Source organism: Nothobranchius furzeri, chromosome 7 (assembly GCF_043380555.1).
Source record: "Nothobranchius furzeri strain GRZ-AD chromosome 7, NfurGRZ-RIMD1, whole genome shotgun sequence".
Classification (NCBI taxonomy): domain Eukaryota; kingdom Metazoa; phylum Chordata; class Actinopteri; order Cyprinodontiformes; family Nothobranchiidae; genus Nothobranchius; species Nothobranchius furzeri.
Window position 1 is genome coordinate 23,123,846 of NC_091747.1, and position 27,465 is coordinate 23,151,310.

Here is a 27,465-nt window from a genome sequence, read left to right on the forward strand (position 1 = left end):
TGTAAATGAAACCAAAACAAAGTTACATGAAAGCAATCAACAAAAACATGTTCAATAGTTTCTCCCTTACAACCACAAAAAGTACAGATGTCAGAAACATTTTGAAAAAAAAAATACAGATGTTTGCTTTTGACGGGTAATATCTATGAACAATTTTGAATAAAACTTCTTGTATCTTATTCACAATGACATATTGGTGAGGTAGCAGAAAGATCCTGTTCCAGAGTTTTGTATTCATCAAAGTCCATGGATGTTTACATATCGGGGTTGAGACAGGATCAATTAATTTTCTAATAACAGAATTATTACATTTCTTATCTGTGATTGGAATCCCAGAAATAGTTGGAGGTCTGACTGCTGCAGATAAGATCATGTTTGATTGTATGGTCTGTGCTAAAAAGAAAATACAAGCAGGGATGGATTTAATTACCATGTTATACTCTTCTTGTGAAGTATTAATATTATATTTTTCTAAGAAGTCTTTGTGGGATAATGTTTCGCCAGTAGTATTTAGTAGATTATTCACAGTGTTTACAATATTTAATGACCAATTGTGTAGATAGTGTTTTATTTTTGTTTACAATATATGCATTGTTCCAAATAATATAATTGTGAGGAGAGAAGTTGTGTTTAAAGATAAGATTCCAAAATAATAAAGCTTGTTTATGAAAATTACTTAATTTCTATCTATCTATCTATCTATCTATCTATGCCTTCGCATCCTGGTTGAACACGTGACTTTCTAACGTCACCCATTGACGAAAGCGGAAGTGGGTCGCTTCCAGCTTTAGCCTGCTATCTGAACACCAAAACAGCGTGTGTGGAGTGTAATATCATCGTGGATATCGGCTGGAGTGTGTCCACTCGGCTCCCTGCTGTCCGCCGCTGGTTGAAACAGAACCGAGACGAAGCTGAAGAAGCGGCCGATTTAGAGAAATGGAGGTAAAAGCTAGCTGTCGGTTAGCTAGCTTCTGCTAACCTGGCACAACTTTGTGTGAAGCAGCTTCTCTGAAGCTCTTTTACAGTTTTTCTCCATTGGTTTGGCTCATTTCTTGAAACAGAAATTACATTCTCAAACCTCTAAGACCATTTGGCAAAACACTCTTACAGTTCAGCACAACACTATAGCTCACCTGCAAAAGCTCGCATCTCTCCCAAAACTGTTACTCAGGCTTCAATCTAAATCCCTTTCTTTTTTAAAGTCAGTGTCTCCAAAATGGCAAAGATCCTTCTCAATAGTTTTGGCTCATTTCTTGACACAGATCGGACATTCTCATCATTCTTGGTGCTTTTGTCAAAATAAACCTGGATGATTGATCATAACAACATGGTTTACCTGCAAAAGCTCATATCTCTCCTAAAACGGTTCGCTCATGTGTCAAAACTACATTTCTTTCTGATATGAATAGTCAGTGCCCCCAAAATGCACCGTCCCTTTGGCATTGTGTGAGTACTACCACACAAAATGTTTAGATGTTTTGTCTCTATGGTAGAGGACCAACAATATACAACCGAAAAGAGTAGTCTCCAAGGTTTGACGTCACAGATTGCACTCACAATACCAAGGAAATTATAACCATTTTTAATTCACACGCAAAGAAAGTTTCATACATATGTAAAAAGAAAATGTACCTTACAATAATACAGTAAATTGTATGAACACAAAATAAAAAAACAAGGACATGTATTCAGTGGTCGCTGTACTCATCCTCCCGCTCTTGACCATGGTCTTCACCCTCCTGATTATTCACACGCTGTTGTCCATCTGGCCACAGATTCTCATCCACATCACAGCAGATACTTTCTATTGCGATGTAACGAGGGGAAAAAACGGCGTGCATGCCGCAACCGTCCCCTGCATTGATCTTATGTAATGTCGTCACATGCTGCATCTATAGCATGGAGCAGGGACGGCTGATCCTGAGCATGATGCTCATACACTCTCCACCTCCAAGCAGAGAAAAACTCCTCTATCGGATTGAGGAAAGGTGGTAGGAACTCCATGACCATCCTTGGATGCATTGCAAACAAGCCCCTAATGAGTGAGCTATGGTGGAAATTGACATTGTCCCACACAGTTACATAAATGGGTAGGTGAGGCCCTATGAGACCTCCCTCATTTTCAGGGATAAAATCGGTATAAAGGCGATCCAAGAACATGAGAAGCTTGTGTGTGTTGTATGGGCCAAGACTGGGGATGTGAGTGGCCACACCATTTTCAGAAAGGGCATCACACAATCATGGAAAACACCTGTGTGTGACACTCCCCGTTCATTAGTCTTGTTTCACCTGACTGTCAATGACTGTCATCAATGTATCAAATATTCAAAGAAATTCATTTATGGTATTCATGGTATTATGTTCTTGACCAATTCTGACAATTGAACAGACAGTTGTGCATACGAGTACTTATACAATGACATCATGCTGACATGTTTAGGAGAGAATGATCATTAGACTGAGAATCAACTAATCAGTTTAGATCTACAAGATCTATTCATTTGAAAAATGTGCTAAATGTGGGCTAACTGTATAACTGTGGGCTACATGTACTTAATCATTTGCAACGATGCACTGAGACAGCTGAGACTTGTACTAAGGCTTTTGCCATTTGATAAAATGAATGAGAAATGCCATTCTGTTGTGAACATTTGCCAAGGGGTTTGGAGGTTTGTCCATGTTATTTTGAGAATGTAATTTCTGTTTCAAGAAATGAGCCAAACCAGTGGAGAAAAACTGTAAATCAGCTCAAAGTAAAATAAGTGAGATTTAATTTCAGGGAATCTTGAGACGTGTTTCAGTAGTTAAATAAAAAGTATGCGATGTTTTGTCAGCATTTATTAATTTTCTTTCGACATTTTAAAAAATATTTTTCTTTTGATATTTTTTGACAACTTACATAAATTAAGTTCCATAACAGAGGTTAAAACAAACGCCTGTGAAACACCTGCCTCTCTTGTAAACAGAACAAAGTGAAAACACACTCTTTTTTATTTCTTCCGTATTTGTTATCTCATTAATTTTATTCTTTGTATTTTCTAAACAAGGATCCCGGTGGTTCTGCAGCCGAGTCTGTGACTCCATCGCAAGCAGGTGCCTCCAAATCAAAGGTACATCACACACATCTATGTTGCTCCAGGTGTGACAGCTCTCACCTGTATCCTGTTGGCATAGAAGATCAAGGGTCATTGCCACCCGTCACCCTAGACTGAAACCTGGCTTTTTTTTTTGTTTGATTTCAGGTGTAATTGGTTTTAATTGCATCAGAAAATAACCGCTAAAGCATCATTCTAAGTGTTGGAACGATGAAATCTGATGATGATGATCTTGTTTTGTGATTCAAAAAGTTTCAGATCTTTAACTGTGGGCGACGGTGGCACAGGAGTTAAGTGCTCGCCCCGTAATCAGAAGGTTGCAAGTTCGAGCCCCGCTCAGTCTGTCGCTGTCGTTGTGTCCTTGGGCAAGACACTTAACCCACGTTGCCTGCCGGTGGTGGTCGGAGGGACCGGTGGCGCCTGTGCTCGGCAGCCTCGCCTCTGTCAGTGCGCCCCAACACATATATATGGCAGCTGTGGCTACATTATAGCTCATCCCCACCAGTGTATGAATGTGTGTGTGAATGGGTGAATGACTGATTGTGTTGTAAAGCGCCTTGGGGGGTTCCAGGGCTCTAGAAGGTGCTATATCAAATACAGGCCATTTAGAACTTCTTTTTATTAATTGTGCTTCACTTTTTTATATTTTCAGCTGGACACCTTGTCCAAAGAAGACCTGATCAAATATGCCAAAAAGCAGATTGCTGCAATGCAAAAGATGAAGGGCAGGTGTGCAGGTCAGTATAAATGCTTTGTGGTGACTTTGTGGCTGCTTGGGGCCAAAAGTGCACAAATTTGTGACCTTTCATTATTTCTCTTTTCAGATTTGGAAAAAGAAGTTGAAACTCTTAAACAGCAATCCAAAAACAGTGAAAGAAGTTTAGATGATGCCTCCCTAATACAGGTTTGGCTTTAGAGCTGCTTTCCTGCTAGGTTGCTGTTTTCTGTTTACTCTTTGTTAACTGGGTGGGTATGTAATAGGAGCTGACAGAGAGGATGGACACCTTACTCCTAGAGAAGGCAGAAACTCAGCAAAGTCTTTCACTCCTATGTAAAGTACTGGAGAAAACCAAGCAGCAAGCCAAGGTGAAACACTAAACTCAACCCTTGTTATAGGAATGTTTTAGGAGACTTTAGTAAATCTCTGAACACCGACAGTTTGTGTTTATTTTACTCAGGAAGAACTGGCTGAGCTGCAAGGTGAGCATGAGCGTGCAATGGAAGACCACCAAAACAAGATCAAAACTCTGGAACGCAGCATTGAAGAATCCCGAGGCCAACACCAGGAGGAAGTGGCTTATTTTCAGAAATTACTCAAAGAGCAAGAGGAGCTTGATAGAGAAAGGGAGAGTGAAAGGGAGAAAGAGCGCAAAGCAGATTCTGACAGGGCTAAAGAGGCTGCAGAAGTCAGGCGCTGCTTAGCAGCTCAGCTGGAAACTCTTCAAGCTGAACTGATGGAAAACAAAGAGGAAAATTCCCTTGAGATGGCTGAGTTACAGGAGAATTACCAGAGGGAGATAACGAAGGCCCAGCAGGAGCTGGAGAACCTGAAGGAGGAGCTGGCTCAGAAGAGTCTGCAGCACGAGGAGGAAATGAAAACTCTGGAGGAGGATTGTGAGATCGAGAGGGAGCGTCTGTTGTTGCTCACCGACGAGCTAACTGAGCAGCTTGCTCTCAAAGGTACAGCCGAACGAGCATTTCCTGTTCATGATTCATCTATCCAAACATTAGTAAAGATTATAAACAACTGTTGCTTCACAGTAAAGGAACAATTTTAACCTAGTTCATTATTGTTCCAGAAAGCTACTTGCAGGATGTTCAAGAGGAAGATGAAGAAGCTGCCCGTGGTTCAGGGATTGCCAAAATGCTGGAGCTGTCTGGATGCAAACAGGTTGATCCCTCTGGTGAAGGAGAAGAGACGGAGATGAGCCGGCTGAGAGCTGCTCTGGAGGACCTACAGTCCCAGAACACCATGCTGCAGGATGAACTGACCTTGCTCAGTAATGTAAAGACAGAGCTCGAGGCAGAAATGGAGCGGGCCAGGGAGGAGTTTCAAATAGAAAAAGAAGAGTTAGAGTTTAAAATTAATGAGCTGCAGATGATCAAAGATCCTGAATCAGTGATAACTCTGGATTCTGACCAACAAGAGATCCAAGGAGAAAGCTCGACAAAAGACCAAAACTTCCTGAATGTAGAGGAGCATGTGAAGCTGAACGAGAAGCTGAGAAGCCACTGTGAGGCTTTGACCCAAGAACGAGACACTGCTGTAGCTGAGTGCCAGCACATGAGAGACATCCTTCAAAATGTGGAGACACAACTGGGTGAGAAGACAAATGATTTTGTTCGGCAGTACAGTGCCATGAAAGAACAGGGAGCTATTACTGTCCAAGACCTCCAGGACAAGATCGAACAGCTCCACCTCGAAAAAGACGAGCTGTCAGTGAGGATGAATGAAGTCACACAAGAGAGAAGCTCTCTGATGGAGAATATTCTAGAGCTTAAGCTGAAACTTGAGGTTTCCTCAAATGAAAACCAAAGACTTTTGTCTTCTGTAGAGGAACAAACCAGTTTAGCCAGTGAGTTGAAACAATCAGTGCAGGATCTGATGAGCCAAAATGAGATCTTGTCCCAACTCAAAATGAAGGAGAGTACAATTCAAGATTTGAATGAAGTTGTCCACTCACTCACAGAAGATCGAGATGAAATACAGCATCAGTTAAAGGTCAAAGAAGATGAAATGCAAAAGCTGGTTGATGAGAGAACAAATGAGATCGAGAAGCTGCTTCAGGAGAAGGAAAGAGAAGCACTTTTGCTCAGAGAAGAGAAAGAAAAACAGCTGGAAAACCTGAAAACGAAAACGGAGAACGAAATGACAGAAATTAGAGGAGAGAGAGAAACGGTGGAAGGAAGTCTTAGAGAGAAGCTGGTGGTCCTGGAGGAGAAATGTTCTGCTTTAGAGCTGAGCGTTAAAGAGCTCTCCACAGAGAAGACGGGTCTCCATCAGGAACTGGAGCAGGCTCTATCAGAACTTTCCAGGGTTCAGGAAGATGGGCAGCATTTAGGGTCTAAGCTGGGAGCACTGGAAACTCAGATGGAGCAGATGGCATCTGAAAAACAGCAACTGGAGGAAAAGTTTAAATCCCTGATGGATGAGGCTGAACAAGCCCCCGGCTCCATGAGAATGCAGGAGCAAAATCATGCTGCAGTTCTCCAAATGTCTACAGAAAAGGTCAAAGAATTCCAAACACGTGTGGATGAGCTGGAGAAGGAGAGAGGCCTGATAAAAAGCAGACTCACAAAAGAGGCTAAAGCCGAAAGAGGGTCAGAAGAGATGCTGCAGGACCTGCAGAGCCACATCAAAGACCTGGAGAAGGAGAGAGACATGCTGAGAACAGACCTGGAGGACAAGATGAAATATGCTGAAGGGCTGCAGAAAGAGCTGCAGGCTGTGAGGATGGTTAGTGAGGAGAACCAGACACTCCAGGCTCAGATCTCCCTGGCTAAACGTGAGAAGGTGGAGGAGGTGGGAAGGAAGCTTGAGAACGTAGAGAAACTCAGCAGAGAGCTCCAGGATCAGCTGACTGAGAAGGAGTCCCTTGTGTCCCAGCTGAGGAGGGAAATGGAAGCTTTTCGGGTGGGTGGGGCTTCTGATTCAGTTTTACTTGGGTCTCTAATTTATGCTTTTAAAATATAAGCAGGAAAACTCGTAAGTGGTGACTGTTTTCTTTTTCTAAATTTTCTGCAGAAATCTGCCCAGGTGGCATCCTCTGATCAACCCGAAGACGACGAGATGACAAAGAAATTAGGTGATGTCATGTTGCTTCGCCGTCCATAAGAAGCCATTTTATTGTTCTGTTAACGTGTTTAATAAAAAGTTTAAAATTTTCCCTTTTCTTTTTTTATTTTCAGCTCTTCTGGAAAACGAAATCAAAGGAAAAGATGAGAAGATCAACAAAATCAAGGCTGTTGCAGTCAAAGCCAAGAAGGAGCTGGACAGCAGTAAGAAGGAGGTAACGTAAGAATTATGTCACACTTAAATAGTAGATGTCATCTTGCTCAAAAACTTGTAATACATAATAAAAAAGCTCTGAAATGTAAACATTGCAGCAGAACTTAGTCATTTCAGGCCTGGTGAAAGTACATTATTTTGTTTAGTGATCAGTGGTGATTACACGTGGCTCTATTTATTATTTTCTGCATTTTCAGGTTCAGACTCTGAAAGAGGAAATAGAGTCACTGAAGGCAGAACGGGAGAAAGTAAACAGCTCTATGAAAGACATCATCCACGGTGCTGAAGGCTACAAGGTATCACACGCCGAGTTCACCTGAATTTGTGCACAAAGCAGTAGCTCAACAGGTTGAGTGGGTTGTCCAGTAATCGGAAGGTTGCAGGTTTGATCCCGGCTCCGGACAGAGAATTCTGCTGTTGTGTCCTTGTGTCCTTGAGCAAGACACTTAGTCCACCTCTTGCCTGCTGGTGGTGGTCGGAGGGACCGGTGGCGCCTGTGCTCGGCAGCCTCGCCTCTGTCAGTGCGCCCCAGGGCAGCTGTGGCTACATGGTAGCTCATCATCATCAGTGTGTGAATGTGTGTGTGAATGGATGAATGATACACTGTAGTGTAAAGCACTTTGGAATCCTTACTCTGAGAGGCGCTATACAAGTGCGGCTCATTTATCATTTATGTTTGTTTATTCAAGCGACTTACAATTTATAACTATAGGGCATGTTGTAATATTAATATATATTAATTTGCTTAGTAACTTAAATTATAACATCGACTGCATGTGAAAATAAAAAGTAACGTGAAGGGTTTACAGGTGACATTTTAGACTTGGGACTAATTTATGGGAAAGCACAGCTGTGAGCTTCCGCCGAAAGGCACAAGGACATGACGCAGCGGCAAAGACAGCTCCTATTGTAAATGAACGATAAACAACTCGCACTTGTATAGTACCTTTCAGAGTCGGAGGACTCCAAAGCGCTTTACACTACAGTGTATCATTCATCCGTTCACACGCCGATGGTGATGAGCTACTGTAGGGGAATATTGTTTTATATTCTTACACTTTTTATTAGGTCCAGATATTTTAATCAGAAGAGGTTGTTTTTACTTCAGGGAGTTTTATTTAAACACTTTGTATTGACTTAGAGACAAGAAAAGAGAGAGTTGGGATCGTAACGCTACACTACCATGTAGCTACAGCTGCCCTGGGGCTCACTGACAGAGGCAAGGCTGCCGAGCACAGGCGCCACCGGTCCCAGAATCTTCTGTCTGGAGCCAGGATCGAACGATTACTAGACAACCCACACAACCTCTGAGCTGCAAAGAAAGGTAGAGAAGTGTGTGCTGCACAGAGATTATCAACAGTAGTTTCAGTTAAAGACGTTTTTAATTTGAGAGAATGTACCAGTGTCTAGGGTTGTCATGTCCTTCGCCTTTCGGCTAAAGCTCACAGCTGCACATTGTCCTAAAGTGTAAAATAATGCCTGTAAAGCCTGTGTGTTACTTTTTATTTTAACATGCAGTCAAAATGGTTAGGTCACTAAGCAGTTGTATCACTGCCAAGGACTTTTTCTCACAATGATAGTTGGTACCATTCACTTACTGTGTTTTGTGCTAAGCTAAAGCTAAAGAAGTACCGCCGGGTCAGCAGAATGACTGGGCTGATTACAAATGGCTTTTTCCCACTTTTGTGATGCTGAGAAATATGTCAACAGACACAAATATCCCTTTAAGTAATAAAACTAAGAATATTATGTGGATTTTACAAAGATGGCAGATTATTTGTAGCTAGATTGACAACAGAAAGTGTGCAATTCAAAAAAAGCAGCAGGGGTGAAGGGACTCAAAAGAGATTATTTACTGGGTTTGTTGGAAGCAGTGGTGGTTGTAAATAAAAAAAGAACATTATATTTTCTAATATTTGTCTCCTGTTTTTCAGTTTCACTACTTTGTGGTGGTGTATTTTAGAAATGAGACAGTTTTAACCATTAGTAGGCAAGGCAGCTTCATTTATGGAGCACATTTCAGACACAGAGGTAATTCAATGTGCTTTACAATTAGCAGGAAATGACATGAAAACATGTAAAAACACAAATTAAAATACACACAGATAGAATTACAGTTTAGAGCTAAAGGAGAAGACAAAGTTACAGCGCAGATTACAGTGGAGACGACGCAGCATGAGAAACCATTCATGTAAAGGCTGATGAGTACATGAGGGTTTTAGTTGTGTTTTAAACAGCACTAGGGTTGGGGCACATCTGAGGTCATGGGGAAGCTGATTCCATATGTGAGCAGCATAGTAACTAAATGCATCTCCACCATGTTTGGTTCTGACCCGCGGTTCTACCAGCTGACATGGTTCTGACCCGCGGTTCTACCAGCTGACATGGTTCTGACCCGAGGTTCTACCAGCTGACATGGTTCTGACCCGCGGTTCTACCAGCTGACATGGTTCTGACCCGCGGTTCTACCAGCTGACATGGTTCTGACCCGAGGTTCTACCAGCTGACATGGTTCTGACCCGCGGTTCTACCAGCTGACATGGTTCTGACCCGAGGTTCTACCAGCTGGCATGGTTCTGACCCGAGGTTCTACCAGCTGATTCTGACAAGGGATCTCAGAGCCCTATTGGGTGTGTATACAGGAATGAGATTGGACATGTATTCTGGCCCCATGTCACTGAGTGATTTATAAACTAGTAGAAGCACTTTGAAGTCTATTCTGCAGTTTACTGGTAACCAGTGTAGGGATGTAAGAACAGGAGTGATGTGCCCGTTCCCTCAGTTCTTGTTAAGACTCTAGCGGCAGCATTCTGAACAAGCTGCAGTTGCTTCACAGCTTTTTTGGAAAGACCAGTTAGGGGACCACTGCAGTAGTCCAGCCGACCAGAAATAAAAGCATGAATGAGTTTCTCTAAGTCTGGTCTGGGTATGAGACCTCTGACTCTTGATGATTGATGAAGGTGATAAAAGGCTGATTTAGTTATAGCCTTCATATGTCCTGAGAAGCTCAGGTCTGAGTCACTGATGACACCAAGAAGTAGTAGTAGTTTAAAAACTAGAACTGTTATCAACAGATTTACAACATGATGAATCAAATATAAAGTTTTAAGGTGGTATTTAGAGTAAGGCGTTGTTGGTTGAAAGGGGCGAAGCTATTATTTATCTGTATTTTACCCAAATAAAAAGAACAGTGTAGATAAACCTAAAGTGAAACCAACATTCTCCAATTAACATTTAAATCTGTCTCATTCTTTCTTATGGTTTGGTGCTAAGTGGCGAGTGGAAGTGTGCGCTCTTTAAAGCATAACACAGCTCCCAGTGGTGTCTATAAACGGCACCCAGACTCTTACGCCTAAGAGGAAACTGCTCTGTTGAGTCTAATGAGAGTTTTGTCCCAAACGTCAGTGCAGATAGTTAGCCTTCACTGAGCTGTTAAGCCATCTCCATTAAGGAGTATTGAAGGTGTGTGTGTGTGTGTGTGTGTGTGTGTGTGTGTGTGTGTGTGTGTGTGTGTGTGTGTGTGTGTGTGTGTGTGTGTGTGTGTGTGTGTGTGTGTGTGTGTGTGTGTGTGTGTGTGTGTGTGTGTGTGTGTGTGTTTGCAGAACCTGCAGATAGATTACGACAAGCAGACCGAGCAGCTGGACAAAGAGCGAGAGAATCTGGAGGCAGCGGAGAGACAGATTGCTGATCTGACCAAACGACTCAGCAGTGCTGTCACACAGGTAACTGGAAAACACACTCCATCATACACACACACACACACACACACACACACACACACACACACACACACACACACACACACACATTACAGTGAGTCGAGAGACAAAGTGCCCTTCGGGTCCAGTAAATCTTGGCTTTGGGACTCTATCCAGCAATACTTTAAGCATAACTCTGTTTCCATATGATTTAAAGAGTCATTTTAGCCAGCAACACTTCTCCCAGATAAATCTGACAGGCGGGCTCCCACAAACAGCCCATCAGACGTGACTGGGTGAGCAAGGGAGAAATTGTTTTTATATACACTCGTTTCATCGAAGCTGTCTTTTTGCAACCAGAGAACCGCCAAGTAAATGGAGCGGGGTGTAGCCTCCATCTGTGCTTTTTCTGAGACACCGCTTCATTCTCATATTTACTCATGGGTCCCTGGGGAAGCACACAGACTGATGCTGGTTCGGGATCTCAGGGTACGTCCCGACGTCTCAGTTTACCCATCACACTTCCAGTGTTTGGCTGACAGCTGACCGGAGAAGGCTGGAGCTGGCGCTGGTTGAGTATTCTGTTTAGAGAACGCCCTCAGAGCCTGCTGCTGTCAGATTCACGTGGATGATTTTCAGAGTTTGGTGCATTTGCCTCCAAGCATGTGTTCTACAGAAAGTCTCCACTAAGGAAAACTAGAACAAGCCCTCCACCTTTCATCCCCTTAGAATATTTGACTGGATTCCTCCTGACACCGTAGTTAGAGAATATTGTTTTGTTTTGTTTTGCAGACGGAAACACTGAGCAGTGAGAAGGAGGATCTGTTGGCTGGTTTGGAGACCATGAGGAGCACAGTGAAGCAGTTGGAGGTCAAGAACCAGGAGCTGCAGAAACAATTAGCAAATCAAGACAATGACCTCCTGGCTGAGAGAACAATGAAGGAGCAAAAGCTTAAGGTAGAAAACGGAGAGAAACAGAAGCATGAGCAGATTTAGATTTTGCACAGTTTCACCAGAAAAATGTGTTGCCCTTTTATTATATAATATACGTTTAAGCCCCTGATATGTGTTGTAATAGATCAGTTTCACATGATTGAAGCTAAAAGAGCTGACAGTTTGTTTGCGTTTCCCTCACCAGGATTTGTCATCTGCCACGAAGGAGGTGGAGGAGCTGACAGCTCAGCTCCGCAAGCAGCAGCAGCAATCTCAGCAGGCCGCTCAGGAACTGGAGCAGCTACGCAAGGTACGCCAGCACCGAAGTGGTCTCTCAGAGCAAAATCCGGTCAAGGCACTGAACTGCTTATGACTGCCCTGAAGCTACAGCTGCACCTCAGAGAGAGAGAGAGAGGGAGCAGCTTTAGCCCACAGCCCAAAGAGCTGCTGTTAGTTTCCATTAGTGGAGACCTGAATGTTCCAGCAGGGTGCATGACAGCTGCCTGCAGGTCTGGCTTTGTCTGGGGTCCACTTTACTGGTTTCATCTAGAGAAACGGACTTTCTCAGGCTGGTGTTTGTGCCGAGTCTAGGGAGAATTTTATATTTAAACATTTTAAAATAGGTTTTATTTTACTTTTTACAATAAGATATAGTAATTATATTTGATTACATTCATACAGAAAATACAACGTATTGCTTGGACTTTAGAGTGAATTCAATTCAGTTTATTTTTATAGCGCCAAATCACAGCAAGAGTCATCTCAAGACACTTCTAATTAAACCCACTTATTATTCAAATTAGTTAAAAGTTTCCTTTATAAGGACAGTGGAGAGGAAAACTCCCTTTTACTAGGAAGAAACCTCCAACAGCCATCTGAGCAGCCATCTGTCACGACCATCGACATAAATATACTGGACATCTCCTTTCCATAGGCTCCAATATCACATTTTTGAGGCCAAATGGGAGGTGGCCACCGCCGCCATTTTGACCGTGTATTCCCCTCATCCGCTGGGTGGAACTGCAGTTTATTTCATTTCCGGGTTTGACTCAATTTTAGAGATGCATTGTGGGGGCTTGGTCACGCCTCACTGGGATTTAGGACAGAGCACACACACACACACACACACACACACGCACACACACACACACACACGCACACATGAACTAGTAGCACATTTTATGATAAAGAAAGTAAAAAGTTCATATCAGGAGTTGCTAAATCAAACATTGTATTGTGTTTGTCACGTATACTTAAATTTTTGCAAAGATCTGTAAAGGTCATGTCCTTAAATAGGGTTTTAGCCAAAAGCATGTGATTATTTTTCTGTTCAACATGTGGAACAGACCACAGATGCATCCAGGTGCTTTTTACAAATGCATCTGATGTAACAGGAAAGTTTTCAGAAGAGAGCTAATGCTACTCTTGGACCAGCAGGACAGTATCTCCAGAACAAGATACAGTCTTAAACTGGACATTGTACTAAATCGGGTTAATCGCCCGATAATGGGCTAACTAGTTTTATCACTAAACACATTTTTCTTTGTCTGACTGAGAAGCTTCAGCTCTCTTCACATTAATGATGTAGTACTTTGACTCTGCCACTAGGAGGCGCAGCAGAATTCCCTGCTGGACATGGAGATGGCCGACTATGAACGTCTGGTGAAAGAACTCAATGGCAAGCTGAGGGAGAAAGAGGCGCAGCAGGAGGAGTTAAAAGCCCAGATTAGCAGCTTCACTCAGAAGCAGGAGACGCTCAAGCAGGAAATCGGTACCAATGCAATGTTTCTGTACTTAATAAAGTTTCATTCAAATAACAGTTTGTTGTTGGTTAGTTTTACCCCATAGATTCCAAAATCCTTAAATTCAGATTTATTTTATTAGAAAATACAAAAGTAGCATCAGTAATTCCTGCATATTCCTAACGATTGACCTCGTTGTGCAGCTGTAGCATCGTTGATGTGTTTATCTGTAACGTCCACCGTGTTTTCTGGTGCTCCATGCAGTCAGTTAGCAGCAAGGTGACAGACTAGACCATAAATATCACTGAATATTTTTTTTATTTCATTTTTTGTCATGCTCGTGTGCACACATCTCACATCACGTCTCCAGAGGCTTTGAAGTCTCATTTGGACCAGGAAGAGGAGAAGACCATGAAGATGAAACAGCTGCTGGTGAAGACAAAGAAAGACTTGGCAGATGCCAAGAAACAGGTGTGTGTGTGTGTGTGTGCGTGCGTGCGTGTGTGTGTGTGTGTGTGCGTGTGTGTTATCCAGCCTTGTGTAGGCATGGCTGTGACTACATGTCTCTGTGCTGATGGTGGTTTTTATCTGTGTGTGTTCAAACATGCAGGAAAGCTCGCTGATGATGGTTCAGGCTTCTCTGAAAGGAGAGCTGGAGGCTAACCAGCAGCAGCTCGAAAGCTCTAAGGTAACAATTGGAGAACTTCCCAGAACCCAGCAGCTGATCCTTACGCAGCTGCATCCTAAACTGTGTGCTTGTGCTTTTAGATTGAGGTGTGTGAGCTGACAGCCGAGCGCCATCGTCTGCAGGAGCAGCTCAGGTCTGCGCTGGAGCAGCAACACCGAACCAGCAGCTCCCTGCAGCAACGCATCCACGGTCTGCAGCAGGACAGAGACACCGCTAAGGTAACATTCCTTTCTAGGCCTCGTTCTGAAGTTTTATTCGACATTCACTCAGGAAGCTCAATGGGATAGGAACAAAGGTGAAGGGCACTGTTCAAGTAAACATGATCACTACTGAGATAAATGCTCACATAAAGGTTAAGACACCAATAATTGGTGCATGGTGGCGCAGTGGTTAGCACTGTTGCCTCGCAGCATGAAGGTTGCAGGTTCGAAACTCGGCTGCGGCCTTTCTGCGTGGAGTTGCGTGTTCTCCCCATGCATGCGTGGGTTTCCTCCGGGTACTCCGGTTTCCCCAACAGATCACAACATGCCCTATAGGTTATAAACTGTAAGTCGCTTTGGATAAAAGCGTCTGCCAAATAAATAAACAAATAATTCCACATATTGGAATAAAACATAACAGAACTCTGTGTGAGGTTTGTTCCAGGTATTAAAAACCTAATTTTAAAGCATTTCAAGCCGGTTAGGGTAATTCATGAAATGTTTCTGGGCATATTTAGATGAGCTGCGGTTTCTCTTATTAGAGGTAGATTGTGTGATTTAAAGAACAAAAGTGTCTCTGTAGAGAAACGTGTTACCTTTTCATCATCCGTTTGTTTTTCCAGGCTGAGCTTGTAACAACAACCAGTGAGTTTGAGAGTTACAAGGTACGAGTCCACAATGTGCTGAAGCAGCAGAAGAGCAAAACCAGTGCCCAAAGCGAAGGAGACTCTGGCAAAAGAGAAAGGTGAGATCAATGTGACGGTGCAGTAAAGCAATCAGGTGACGTCCACCTTAATAAAGACTCAATCAGCAGGTTACTTTATTTTATTTACTTTATTTAAAGAGAGGACATTGCATATTTATGAACAGCAATACAACTAAATATGCCAGATTGTAGCCTTAGGCTAATCTCCATCTGCAGTCCTCTGGCAGGTTCATGTAAAGAGGTAAGACAGACAACAATATACATTTAAAAAAAAAAAAAAAAAACAGTTAGGAACTTATTTTACAAAAAAGACAAGAGTAAAAACAAAAGTCTCATCTATGATTGCATCTTTGAGTTTCCTGTAGCCACAGTTTGAATTGTCTTTTGAAAATAATAAAACTTGAGCTTTCTCTCACTTGAGTAGGAATGCTGTTCCAAAAAGTCGAGCCCTGGAATGACAGAACATTTTGAGAAAATGTCGTTCGCCTAAGCGTGCGCTCACAGTCACCTCCAACTGTAGCTCGAGTTAATCGGGAAGAGTCCCTATGTGACTTTTGAATAATAAAATCATTCAGTGGTGGAGGGGCTAGACCATGAATAACTTGGCCAGGCAAGCAGATTTAAAATGTTTAAAATTTTGGAAACTCTGTATAGAATATTTATCCAGAATCGGACAGTGATGATACATTGGCTTTTTGTCCAGGAATTTCCTTGCCCTTTTATAGCAGGACTCAACAGGTCTGATAACAGAAGAGGCTGTAAATGACCAGCTGGTGATGTTACAGCGATGTTCCCTTCACTCTACCCTCCAGTGAAATGTGTTGGAAACAAAACCAGAATAAAAGGTTAAAACGCCACTTCTTAGCAACTATTTCAGCCAATTTTATATATATAGTATATTATCATTATCATCATCAAGGCTCCTGCGAAGGGTCGGGTGTCATCCCGCATCAGTGCGTTGAGCCTACCAGGTAAACTAGTTGTCTCCAGTGCTGGCGGTTTCGTGCCAGCTGCTCTGCATTTGCTACAGCAACTCCGAATAGTTGGGAGGTCGCCCGCAACAACAAAGAGCCATCGGGTCATCTCCAGCCTGCGGCCCACGGGTCAAACTGCAGAATGGCTCTGGTCGAGTGGTCAAAAGAAGGACGGAGGACATGGCCGAGCCAGTGGGTGTGGCGTTGCGCTGCCAGGCAAGATGCACTGGGCTGGCACGTGCGTTCTCTTCACACTTGGTTGGAGACCCGCTGGGGCCACCTGATGTTCTCAATGTTCTCAGAGCCCTGCTATCAAAGCTATCCATTCTTCTGGCCAGTGAATTCGTTTTGTCCTCACAAGCTCACATAGAAGGAAACATGGAGTTTAATATGGCATTGCCCAAAGACTTGGACCCACTGTCATGTATTTTAGATCTGATTTTTATGGTTATATGTTACAAAGCTGCCAATATTTATTCAGGAAATGACTTAACTGACCTTTGGAGTTTTAAAGCCACACACACACATATATAGATATAGATATATAGATAAGTATTTTAATGTGAAATCTAAAAGCATGCTTAAATCAAATATAACCATCAGTACATGCTACATAAATCAATCATTTCTTTTAAGAAACTAAAAGTATAAAAAAGATTCAAAGCATCAGGAAAAACTCAATAAGCCTAGGGAAATCACAGATTGTGTACATGGTGCAGACAACACTCATCAGGAGAATGATCCACATGAAGGCTGCTAAAGCAAATCTGCAGAACAAGCTCGGTTCAGTCACAGAACACTCGGGCATCCTCCATGAGATGCTTCTGCTGGAACCAGAAGCCCACCATACCGGAGGAAAAGAGATGGCGCTAAACACCTACCGCTGTTTTCTAGGTCCACGCGTCTTTTGTTGTTCGTTACTTCAAATGGAGTTGTTCTTTTTGGGACTCTGGTAGTTTGTCCTAAAGCTGAAGTGGTAGCAGCCAGCTGTTTCTCCTTCTCTGGTGTTACCGAGCGGAGAACCTCTCACACCTGTGGTGTTCTGGTGCTGAATACATGAGTGTTTGATGAGTGGAGGACCAGGGAAGTGTGACGGTTCGGTGAGACCAACGACTGGATGGTCCAATCAATGGTTGGTTTGTTGGTGGAGGCCTTTAGACAAATGCAAGAGAACCACTATATTAATTTTTAATTATTTCTAATCTCCACAATATATTTATAGCTATAGTATGTTAGAATGTTGTTAAGAGGCATGATAAAATGTTTTAAAATTTGCCGTTGCGGCTTTAAGGCTGTAACTCTAATATGAACATGTGGTATCCTTTGCAGGGAGCAGTTGTCCTCCCAGGTCGACCAGCTGAGGACCAGACTGACGGAGAGCCAGCAGAGCCTCCTGAGCAGCACAGCAGAGCTGCAGCAGCTCCAGACCGAACACGACACTCTGCTGGAGAGACACAACAAAATCCTGCAGGAAAACATCAGCAAAGAAGCTGAGCTCCGCGAGAGGTTTGTTGTTTTAACATCTCAGCTGGAGTTTCTCGTGCTATTTTTGTTCTCAGTGCTTAGCCATCCTTGTTATTTTGCTTTTATAAGATGCCATAAAAACCAAAAACAAATATTGTTTTCCTGTCAGATGCCATGGAAATATCTTTGAGCAATCACTGATCTTGTTTTATACTTTCCTCCATTTCCACCTCAAGGGTTTTGTCACTGCAGTCGGAGAATGTGGCGCTGCGGTCGGACCTGTCCCAGGCTCAAACTGACCTGTCCTCCCAGGCTGAGGCCCAGCGGCACACCTACAGGGAGCAGCTGAGGAAGCTGCAGGACGACCACCGGGCCACCATGGAAATGCTGCAGGGACAACTGACCCGAGTTGAGGAGCAGCTCTTCAACCTTCAGAGCCAGAGCAGTAAGTTTAAAGCAGAACCTTCTCAGTGGCCTAGTGGTAGAGTGTCCACTGGGACTGAGAAGTCGGGGTTGAAAGACTGTAAAAATGGGACCCAATGCCTCCCTGCTTGACACTCAGCTTTAAGGAGTTAGATTGGGGGTTAAACCGCCAAATAGTTCTCGAGCGCAGCCAACGCTGCAGCTCACCGCTCCCCACGGGGATGGGTCACATGCAGAGATGTCATTTCACCAGCCTGTGATGATGACTCTAAAGTAGAGCAGCCTTCTTCACAGTAGTAAACAGGCCTGATGATGCTTTTATATTTTATTATATACTTTAGAGATATTTAAAGAATCAGAGGTTTAGAGCATTGAGGTTCTGTCTCGTTTTCTCTTCCACTCATTGAGAGGAATGGGTTTATGAGTGTTGCTGCACTGAGAGCTCATCCATCACCTCCCACACAGCTGCCCTGTGGAGCCTAACACTCCAGTGTGTGTGTGTGTGTGTGTGTGTCATCTCTGTCGCTTCAGCATGGCCAGGTGCTGGCAAGACTCCTCAGCTGAGTTCCTGCCTCAACAGTGTGGCAACGGCTCTCTGTGGCATCTGGAAGGACTCGTCATTAGTGGCTCACACATCAGCTCTGGGCCAATATTCCCTTTTTTAAGCATTATTTGGCCCATTTCACCATGATATCTGAATTTAACTGCAGCTAAAATGGGGATTGACCAATCTTTTGTGCCTCACTGTCCATATCAGGCAGGAAGGTTTTTAATCAGCTCGCCTCAAATTGTAATTAAACAATGAAAGTGATCTTTGTTTTAGCTATAAATGATGCAGTTTTCTTGGGTTAGTCCTGCTAAATGAGATTTCAGACTAACTAGCTATATGATGCCCCCTGCTGGTCTAAAATCGTACAACACCGCTGCTGCACTGAGTCGGCCTCTTGGTTCAGTCACAATCACAGATCTTCAGTCGATCTACGCTCTAGTCTTCACTCTTGTGATTGTTGATCCCGTCTAACTGGAACTGGAGTGGTCCGATTACGCAGTGTCAGCACCAACAAACAGGGATCATTGATTTTTCTGTTATTGGTATTAGCTTCATAAAAACTGCGTAAAACAGGTTGTAGGAAAGGGGGGACATTATAGCAGCACTGTCATGGTTGTGTTTTAAATCCCAGGTTCTGTGTCAGTCCAGTCCAGCCGTAAGCCCCTGGCATCAGACCCTCAGCGCAGAATTGCTGATCAGAACCAGCCAGGGTTGGGAATAGCAGCCTTCAGCGACCTCCAGTCTATGGCAAGGGAGGAGGGAGAGGGCATGGAGACCACAGAGATGGAGAAATCCTCCCCAGCTTTTACATCCCTGCTCTCTCTGGAGCAGTTGCTCACATCCCCAGATCCCAAACAAGGTGTGTTTGATGCTGAAGGTTCATTTTAATGTAAACAACATTTGACAGTAAATAGTTTTAATTTGATTTTAACTTTTCTTCATTAGAGCCTTTTGTGTGGGCGGTGGAGCCGACCAAAGAGGAGTTACGTGAGAAGCTGAACACGGTTACCCGCAGTATGGAGCACATGAACAGTCTCCTGCATGAAACCGAAGCCACCAATGCTGTTCTCATGGAGCAGATCACAGTACGTACCTTTGAGTGCATGTTTTTAACTCATTCACTGCCACTGACGACTAAAGTCGTCATTTGCATGTTTTTATTGTGTGCGCATCGGACGAGCCCCCGCACTGTGAGAACAAACATCCCAGCTCTAAAGCTGATCTTCATCCGCATACGTCACGTGATCAAGAAGCAGAAAATCCATGTGTTAGGAGATCGTTTTGGGCCGCTGCTGTAAAAAAAAAAAAAAAAAAAAAGTGAGGCATGAACCGGAAAAGTTTCTGCCGATCACAATTCAACAACGGATTATGAAAGAACGGATAACGCTCGAAACGCGCGGATTTTTCCTTATGTAAGAGGTGAGTCTCCTCATTGTTTTGGTAGTTTTGGCGTCTACATCATCCTAGCGCGCAGTAAAACAGTAAAAACGGTGAGAAATGCTGGCAGCGACGACCTTTACCGATCAGGAAACGGCTGGCAGCGAATGAGTTATAGAGCAAGTCACCCCCTACAAGAGTATTACTCTGCTCCCACTTCCTGTTTGAAAAATGCAACAAATGCTGTTGCCTAGCAGACAGAGAGGGCGGAGCGGCTAACAAACACACACACACACACAGGCTCACAATGACATTGTGACATCATATGGTACCAGCTAACGTTCTAGGGTACCTCTTAGCCAATGGTGATGGCAGATTTAAATTCAGATGCAGTGCAGAGTTTTTACCTGACAACGACACAACACTGACAGTTTTAGGCGGAAAATTAAAATTTTTACTAAAATACACTTAAGTACAAAACTATTGACTACACGTGTCTGCAGCATGATTAGATACGCATTTATATAGTTTATCAGAGAAAAAAGGTTTATTTGGGGGTGACTTGCTCTTTAAATCTGAAAATATCCACGCATCATGTCTGATACCACCTCACCTTTAACTGGTTTCAAATGTTTTATTAGCTGGAACAGAAATAATGAAAATCCAAGTCGGTAGCAGGTCAGTAAGCACATTAAAATGCCCTGTAGGCTCCAACGGTGACATCAAAAAGACGGACGTTGTTTACAGTCCCATCTTTGTCCAGAAGGAAGTAGAGCCTGTGACCTTTGATCCTGAGGGGGATGAAGGAGGGAGACTCCTGTCTGTGCGCGTGGCAGGCTATCTGCGACAGCGGGACTGTTATGGTCCTGCCCTGGCCCGGTCCCAGGGGGGACTGGGTCCAGACACTCACCATCTTACCGCCCTGATGTAGAACCACTTTACTGACGGAGCGTCGGCAGAACAGTGCCCCGAGCCCGACTATCCCTGCTCCTAGAGCCAGGCACGCCAGCGTGAAGCCATACCTCCAGGCGTTTGATCCCAGGTTCATCTCAAAGCTCCACATCCCGGCCAGTCCCGTGGTGATGGGCTGCTTGGCTCTCCCATTATCTTTGGTTCCGCTCGTGTCTTTGAGCCCAGTGAAAGCGAACTGGGCCAGATACGTCCAAAAGATAAACTGACCGCCACAAAACAGCGAGAGAAGCCGGAAGAACTTGGTTCTGTCGTGTTCAAACAAGGTTACATCTCTGGAGGGCTGGGTGGATGTGCAGAAACCACGGCTGCCTGGGTGGACACCACCGAACCGTTCAGATCCATTCACGAGCCGGGTAGACACGCTGCTGCTCGGAGAAGCCTCCGCCGACATCGAGGCGTTGCAAAAGAGTCGGACTTTCTGAGGAACATAACCGAATCGGAAGTGAGAGGAGTAACGCTCCAGAGTTCCACACAGTAGCCGCTCCAACCCCATAACTCTCTAGTAGCCTTCTTTCAACCGTGTAATAACAAAAAGTGCCCCAACTCTAATTAGGTTTCTACCACAGAGGCCGTCGCCATCTTTGTTTGGCGTCATTTGGTCAAGTCTCGCGAGAATAACGTTTTCCTAACAAAACTTGATTTAGTTTTAAAACAAAAACATTGTCACAAAACACAATGTAAAAAAAACACCTAAATAAGATATTTTAGACAAATACGTTTAAAGTGTTTACATATAATTTTACCTAGTAGAGTACATATTATACATACTGTACACATGATTATGTACTTGAACTGCATTGCACCTGCTTTGATCATTTAAAGGGGCATTATGGAAGTTTGACAGCCAAAACATGTATAGAAATAATACATTTCTTCTTCATACATTCTCCTGCAATGCCCTGGTCCTGTAAAATGAGCCCTGGCATTTTTACTGTGATTGCCTGTTTTTCTGTAAAATCACAGAAAAAGAGAGCACGCTCAGGCATAGCCGAACCGTTCTTAAATGGTACAGATACAAGTGACGTCACTGGCCTGTTAGCTCGCCTGGAAAGACGTTGGACTTTCGTGCTGAAGACCCGGGTTCGATTCTGGATGTGAACATAGTTTATTTAGAGTTTATTTTTTACATTAATAGTATATATCTTTACAGTAAGATGCCCACATTTTTATTTGAGACTTGCCGAACGGCATTGAATTCACAGATGAAAAAGATGTGGGTTCAACTTTCATTTTGGAACAATTTTTCAAGAGCATGCAGGAGGACTGACCCATCTTAAACCTTTGTCGGCTGTGCTGAAGAGAAAGGTTACAGAACCAAATTATTTAATTAATTAGCTGCGCGTTCTCCTGTCCTCTATCCTCCGGGCCACTCAAACACACGGGGCTGACTGTCTCAGCTTTTATTTTCGTTGAGTGTGCACGTACAGCATGCGCGCCTCATGCACGAGCCTACTAGTGAAGCTGCCGTTACGCTTTTGGCCTGAGGGGGCAATCGTGAGCATAAAAATTCAAAACTCCATAAAGTCCCTTTAAAGTGGTGGAAAATGAAATATGGCAAACAAGCAAAATGCATGTAAGCATTTGAAAAGTAATTAAATTCAAATATTAATACTCTATAATTTTATCACATTTCATGAGTAGTACAGGAAAGTCTGCTTTTCTGCATGATTGGTTGCATTTCTGTAGCTTCCAGAGAAAGATATTCTGTTGTTGCTCACAGCAAATCAAATTTGCTTAATTTAAGGCGAGAGGCCCAGACTTCCCTCTCCTCAGCCACTTGGGCCAGCTCCTCTGGGAGAATCCCAAGGCGTTCCCTGGCCAGGGGAGAGACATAGTCCCTCCACCGTGTCCTGGGTCTACCTTTAGGTCTCCTCCCGGTTGGACGTGCCCGAAAAACCTCACCAGGGAGGCGTCCACGAGGCATCCTGACCAGATGCCCGAGCCACCTCAACTGGCTCCTCTCGATGCGAAGGAGCGACGGGTCTACTCCGAGCCCCTCCCAAATGACCAAACTTCTCACCCTATCTCTAAGGAAGAGCCCAGCCACTCTGTGGAGAAAACTCTTTTCGGCTGCTTGTATCTGCGATCTCGTTCTTTCGGTCACCACCCAAAGCTCATGACCATAGGTGAGGGTAGGAACGTAGATCCACCGGTAAATTGAGAGCTTCGCCTTCTGACTCAGCTCTCTCTTCACCACGACAGACCAGTACAACGCCCGCATCACTGCAGATGCAGCACCTATCCGCCTATCGATCTCACGCTCCAGTTTTCCCTCACTCGTGAACAAGACCCCGAGATACTTAAACTCCTCCACTTGGGACAGGACCTCATCCCTGACCCGGAGAAGGCATTCTACCCTTTTCCGAATCAAGACCATGGTCTCAGATTTAGAGGAGCTGATTCTCATCCCAGCTGCTTCACACTCGGCTGTGAACCGCTCCAGCGAAAGCTGAAGATCGCGTTCTGATGAAGCCAACAGGACCACATCATCTGCAAATAGCAGAGACCTGATCCTCAGGCCACCAAAACGGATGCCCTCCACACCTTGGCTGCGCCTAGAAATCCTGTCCATAAAGGTTATGAACAGAATCAGTGACAAAGGGCAGCCTTGGCAGAGTCCAACTCTCACTGGGAACGAGCCTGACTTACTGCCGGCAATGCGGACCAAGCTCTGACACCGGTCATACAGGGACCTAACAGAATCAGAATCAGAAGTTTTTATTGCCATATGTGTGCCAAGTCACAACATTAGGAAATTGCTGCGGTATTTTGGTGCAGAAGGTAAGATAGAAAAAAATTAATTAAGAGATAAGCAAATATAAGAACTAATAAAACACTCATGATAAAATTATTAATGTAAAAAGTGGCAAGAATTAGAGAAGCAGCTATCTACTCCGTGTAGGTATTAATCTGAGTATTTGTTGAATGGTTCAAGCACAGCATCGGGTCACGTGGCTGGGACCAGCCCGTATCAAAGGGCCTGGTACCCCATACTCCTGGAGTACCCCCCACAGGGCCCCCCGGGGGACGCGGTCAAACGCCTTCTCCAAATCCACAAAACACATGTAGACTGGTTGGACAAATTCCCACGCACCCTCCAGGATCCCCCTAAGGGTATAGAGCTGGTCCAGTGTTCCACGGCCAGGACTAAAGCCACATTGCTCCTCCTGAATCTGAGGTTCAACAATCCGACGGACCCTCCTCTCCAGAACCCCTGAATAGACCTTACCAGGAAGGCTCAGGAGTGTGATCCCCCTGTAGTTGGAACACACCCTGCGGCTCCCCTTTTTAAATAAGGGGACCACCACCCCGGTCTGCCAGTCCAGTGGGACTGCCCCCGATGTCCACGCTATATTGCAGAGCTGTGTCAGCCAACACAGCCCCACAACATCCAGAGCCTTAAGGAACTCCGGGCAGATCTCATCCACCCCCGGAGCCTTGCCACAGAGGAGCTTTTAAACCACCTCAGTGACCTCAGCACCAGAGATTTGAGAGGCCAACCCAAAGTCCCCAGACTCTGTTTCCTCACTGGAAGACATGTCGGTGGGATTGAGGAGATCTTCGAAGTATTCTGCCCACCGATCCACAACGTCCTGAGTAGAGGTCGGTTGCACACCGTCCCCACTATAGATGGTGTTGGTAGCGCATTGCTCCCCCCCCCGAGGCGCCGGATGGTGGACCAGAATCTGCTCGAAGCCGTACAGAAGTCTTGCTCCATGGTCTCACCGAACTCCTCCCATGCCCGGGTTTTAGCCTTGGCGACCACCCGAGCCATGTTCCGCTTGGACTGCCGGTACCCGTCAGCTGCCTCTGGAGTCCCACAGGCCAAAAAGACCTGATAGGACTCTTTCCTCAGCTTGACAGCATCCCCAACTGCTGGTGTCCACCAGCGGGTTCGGGGGTTGCCACCACGACAGGCACCGACGATCCTGCGACCACAGCTCTGGTCGGCCGCCTCAACAATGGAGGCACGGAACAGGGTCCATTCAGACTCAATGCCCTCCGCCTCCCCCGGAACATTTTGGAAGTTCTTTCGGAGGTGGGAATTGAAGCTCCTTCTGACAGGAGACTCTGCCAGACGTTCCCAGCAGACCCTTGCAATACGTTTGGGCCTGCCTGGCCTGTCCGGCATCCTCTGCCACCATCTGAGCCAACTCACCACCAGGTAGTGGTCAGTTGACAGCTCCGCCCCTCTCTTCACCCGAGTGTCCAAGACATGCGGCTGCAGGTCAGACGAAACAACAACAAAGTCGATCATCAAGCTGCGGCCTAAGGTATCCAGGTGCCAAGACCACATATGAACACCTTTATGTCTGAACATGGTGTTCATTATGGACAATCCATGACTGGCACAGAAGTCCAATAACAAAACACCACTCGAATTCAGATCGGGGGGCCGTTCCTCCCAACCACACCTCTCCAGGTCTCACTGTCATTGCCCACGTGAGCGTTAAAGTCCCCCAGAAGAACGAGGGAGTCACCGGAAGGAGCGCTTTCCAGCACCCCCTCTAAGGTCTCCAAAAAGGGTGAGTAGTCCGAACTGTAGTTTGGTGCACAAGCACAGACCACAGTCAGAACCCGTCCCCCCACACGTAGGCGGAGGGAGGCTACCCTCTCATTAACTGGGGTAAACCCCAAGTTACAGGGACCAAGATGGGGGGCAACTAGTATGCCCACCCCTGCTCGGTGCCTCTCAGTGGGAGCAACTCCAGAGTGGTAGAAAGTCCAACCCCTCTCAAGGAAACTGGTTCCATAGCCAGAGCCATGCGTTGAGGTGAGTCTGACTATTTCTAGTCGGAACCTCTCTACCTCACACACCAACTCAGGCTCCTTCCCCACCAGAGAGGTGACATTCCATGTGCCAAGAGCCAGCTTCTGTAGCCGAGGATCAGACCACCAAGGTCCCCGCCCTCGACTACCACCCGTCACACACTGCACCCGACCCCTTTGGCCCCTCCCACGGCTGGTGAGCCCATGGGAAGGGGGACCCACATTTCCTCTTCGGGCTGTGCCCGGCCGGGCTCCATGGGTGAAAGCCCGGCCACCAGGCACTCGCCAACATGCCCCACCTCCAGGCCTGGCTCCAGAGGGGGGCCCCGGTGACCCACGCGCAGGCGAGGGAACACGGCTTCCATTTATATAATTTGTCATAAGAGGTCTTTGGGCTGCTTTTTGTCTGATCCCTCACCTAGGATCTGTTTGTCATGGGTGACCCTACCAGAGGCAGAAAGCCTCAGACAACTTAGCTCCTAGGATCATTGAGACACTCAAACCCCTCCACCACGGTAAGGTGGCAGCCCAGGGAGAGGACTTAAATTGTACTTATCAGATACATTTACTGACTATATTATGGAACTGCACCAATATTATCATCCACTATAGCTCTACCCCGGTGTTTGAAATTGTGTGAATATTTACTTTACGTTTCAAAAAGACTATTTCAACTTTATCTTTCAACCTAAACTTCTCTTGAGTTTGTTCTGCAGCCGTTTGCTTCTGGATGTTTGAAATAGAAAATCTTTTGAGTATTAAAATTGTTTGAATCTGGATTACCGCCTTGTGGCGCCAACAGCAGGGTGAATGTTCAACGATGTCTGTTGTTTTTTTCTACCTGCCAGCTGTTGAAAAGTGAAGTGAGGCGTCTCGAGCGAAACCAAGAGAGGGAGAAGAGTGTGGCCAATCTGGAGTATCTGAAGAACGTTTTGCTGCAGTTCATCTTCCTGCGTTCTGGCAGCGAGAGGCAGGCTCTGCTGCCTGTTATCCACACCATGCTCCAGCTCAGTCCAGAGGAGAAAAGCAAACTGGCTGCCATTGCACTAGGTGCTTATTAGGTGTAATATTTCAGAAAATATGCCAAAACCTTCAAGTGTTTTATAATTATTTTAGGTAAAGAGTAGAAACCTCTCCATGGACTCCATAACTCTAGATCTGTGTTTTTAGTGTGTGTGATTCAGAGAATTGATTCTGTTACTGATTCAAATCCATTTTAGAATGGAACTGCTGCTGCCCCAGTAATTGTTTTTGTTTTGTTTTGTGCAGGGGAGGAGGAAGTAGGCGGGTCTCGAGGATCTGGCTGGACCTCTTATCTTCACAGCTGGTCTGGGATCAGATAGATTTACTGACCTACCTAATCAACATAAAACACTGGGAGCACATACTGAGCCTTTTTCTGTAAATGTGATGCTGTATATTTTAAATTCATCGCTTCTGGGGCATTAAAGACCTTGTTGGGACGCAGTGAACTGGACCAAAGAATGTATCAGACAAGAATGTGTTTCTGCTAGAGAGAACAGAAAGTCTTATATTTAAACGGTTGGTCTCTGACCAGAGGAATTTAACGTTTCTGTTTTTGTTGGACTCATTGAGAATGATTGAACATATACTGCACCCATCTTTAAAGTACAGACTCTAAAAATCTTTAATTTGCTGCATCATATAAAAAATGAAAGGAGACGCGTGCTGCAGATGACATTATGGAAGGGGACAAATGGAAATGGGCACCCAGAATGATTTAGCCTTTGGTTTGTGTACATCTGGTGTAGTACTCTTTAGTGACAACACTTTCATATCACTATTTGACTGCCAAATGTGCTTCTATGCAGGTAAACGTGTTGCTTTGGGGTACTAAATACAC

At 44.8% G+C, this 27,465-nt stretch overlaps 2 protein-coding genes across 6 annotated transcripts; one reads left to right on the forward strand and one right to left on the reverse strand.

Annotated features, from left to right (window-relative positions):
• Nucleotides 1-760: 760 nt before the first annotated feature.
• Nucleotides 761-27,073, forward strand: LOC107374501 (GRIP and coiled-coil domain-containing protein 2). Of its 2 annotated transcripts, XM_070552891.1 has the most exons (24): nucleotides 761-942; nucleotides 3,048-3,110; nucleotides 3,748-3,832; nucleotides 3,920-3,999; nucleotides 4,077-4,181; nucleotides 4,274-4,775; nucleotides 4,895-6,729; nucleotides 6,841-6,901; nucleotides 7,005-7,105; nucleotides 7,302-7,400; nucleotides 10,707-10,826; nucleotides 11,595-11,759; nucleotides 11,941-12,045; nucleotides 13,344-13,506; nucleotides 13,848-13,948; nucleotides 14,088-14,165; nucleotides 14,246-14,383; nucleotides 14,989-15,110; nucleotides 17,375-17,551; nucleotides 17,746-17,954; nucleotides 19,114-19,341; nucleotides 19,428-19,567; nucleotides 26,450-26,651; nucleotides 26,871-27,073. In XM_070552891.1, the coding sequence occupies exons 1-24, from the start codon at nucleotides 937-939 to the stop codon at nucleotides 26,942-26,944; spliced, it is 4,959 nt and encodes a 1,652-aa protein (XP_070408992.1). In that variant the 5' UTR covers nucleotides 761-936; the 3' UTR covers nucleotides 26,945-27,073. The 2 variants fall into 2 exon arrangements, with proteins under 2 accessions (XP_070408992.1, XP_070408993.1); XM_070552892.1 differs by lacking the exons at nucleotides 761-942; nucleotides 3,048-3,110 and adding an exon at nucleotides 3,419-3,538.
• On the reverse strand, nucleotides 16,908-21,438 carry tmem223 (transmembrane protein 223). Of its 4 annotated transcripts, none has more exons than XM_054735726.2 (2): nucleotides 20,882-21,438; nucleotides 16,908-17,197 (listed from the first exon to the last, which is right to left on the reverse strand). In XM_054735726.2, exons 1-2 carry the CDS (start codon nucleotides 21,322-21,324, stop codon nucleotides 17,053-17,055), a joined length of 588 nt encoding a protein of 195 aa, XP_054591701.1. In that variant the 5' UTR covers nucleotides 21,325-21,438; the 3' UTR covers nucleotides 16,908-17,052. The 4 variants fall into 4 exon arrangements, 3 of the variants coding, with proteins under 3 accessions (XP_054591701.1, XP_054591702.1, XP_070408995.1); XR_011521019.1 differs by lacking the exon at nucleotides 20,882-21,438 and adding an exon at nucleotides 19,576-19,711 and having other exon boundaries at nucleotides 17,069-17,197; XM_054735727.2 differs by lacking the exon at nucleotides 16,908-17,197 and adding an exon at nucleotides 19,583-19,774.
• Nucleotides 27,074-27,465: the final 392 nt, after the last annotated feature.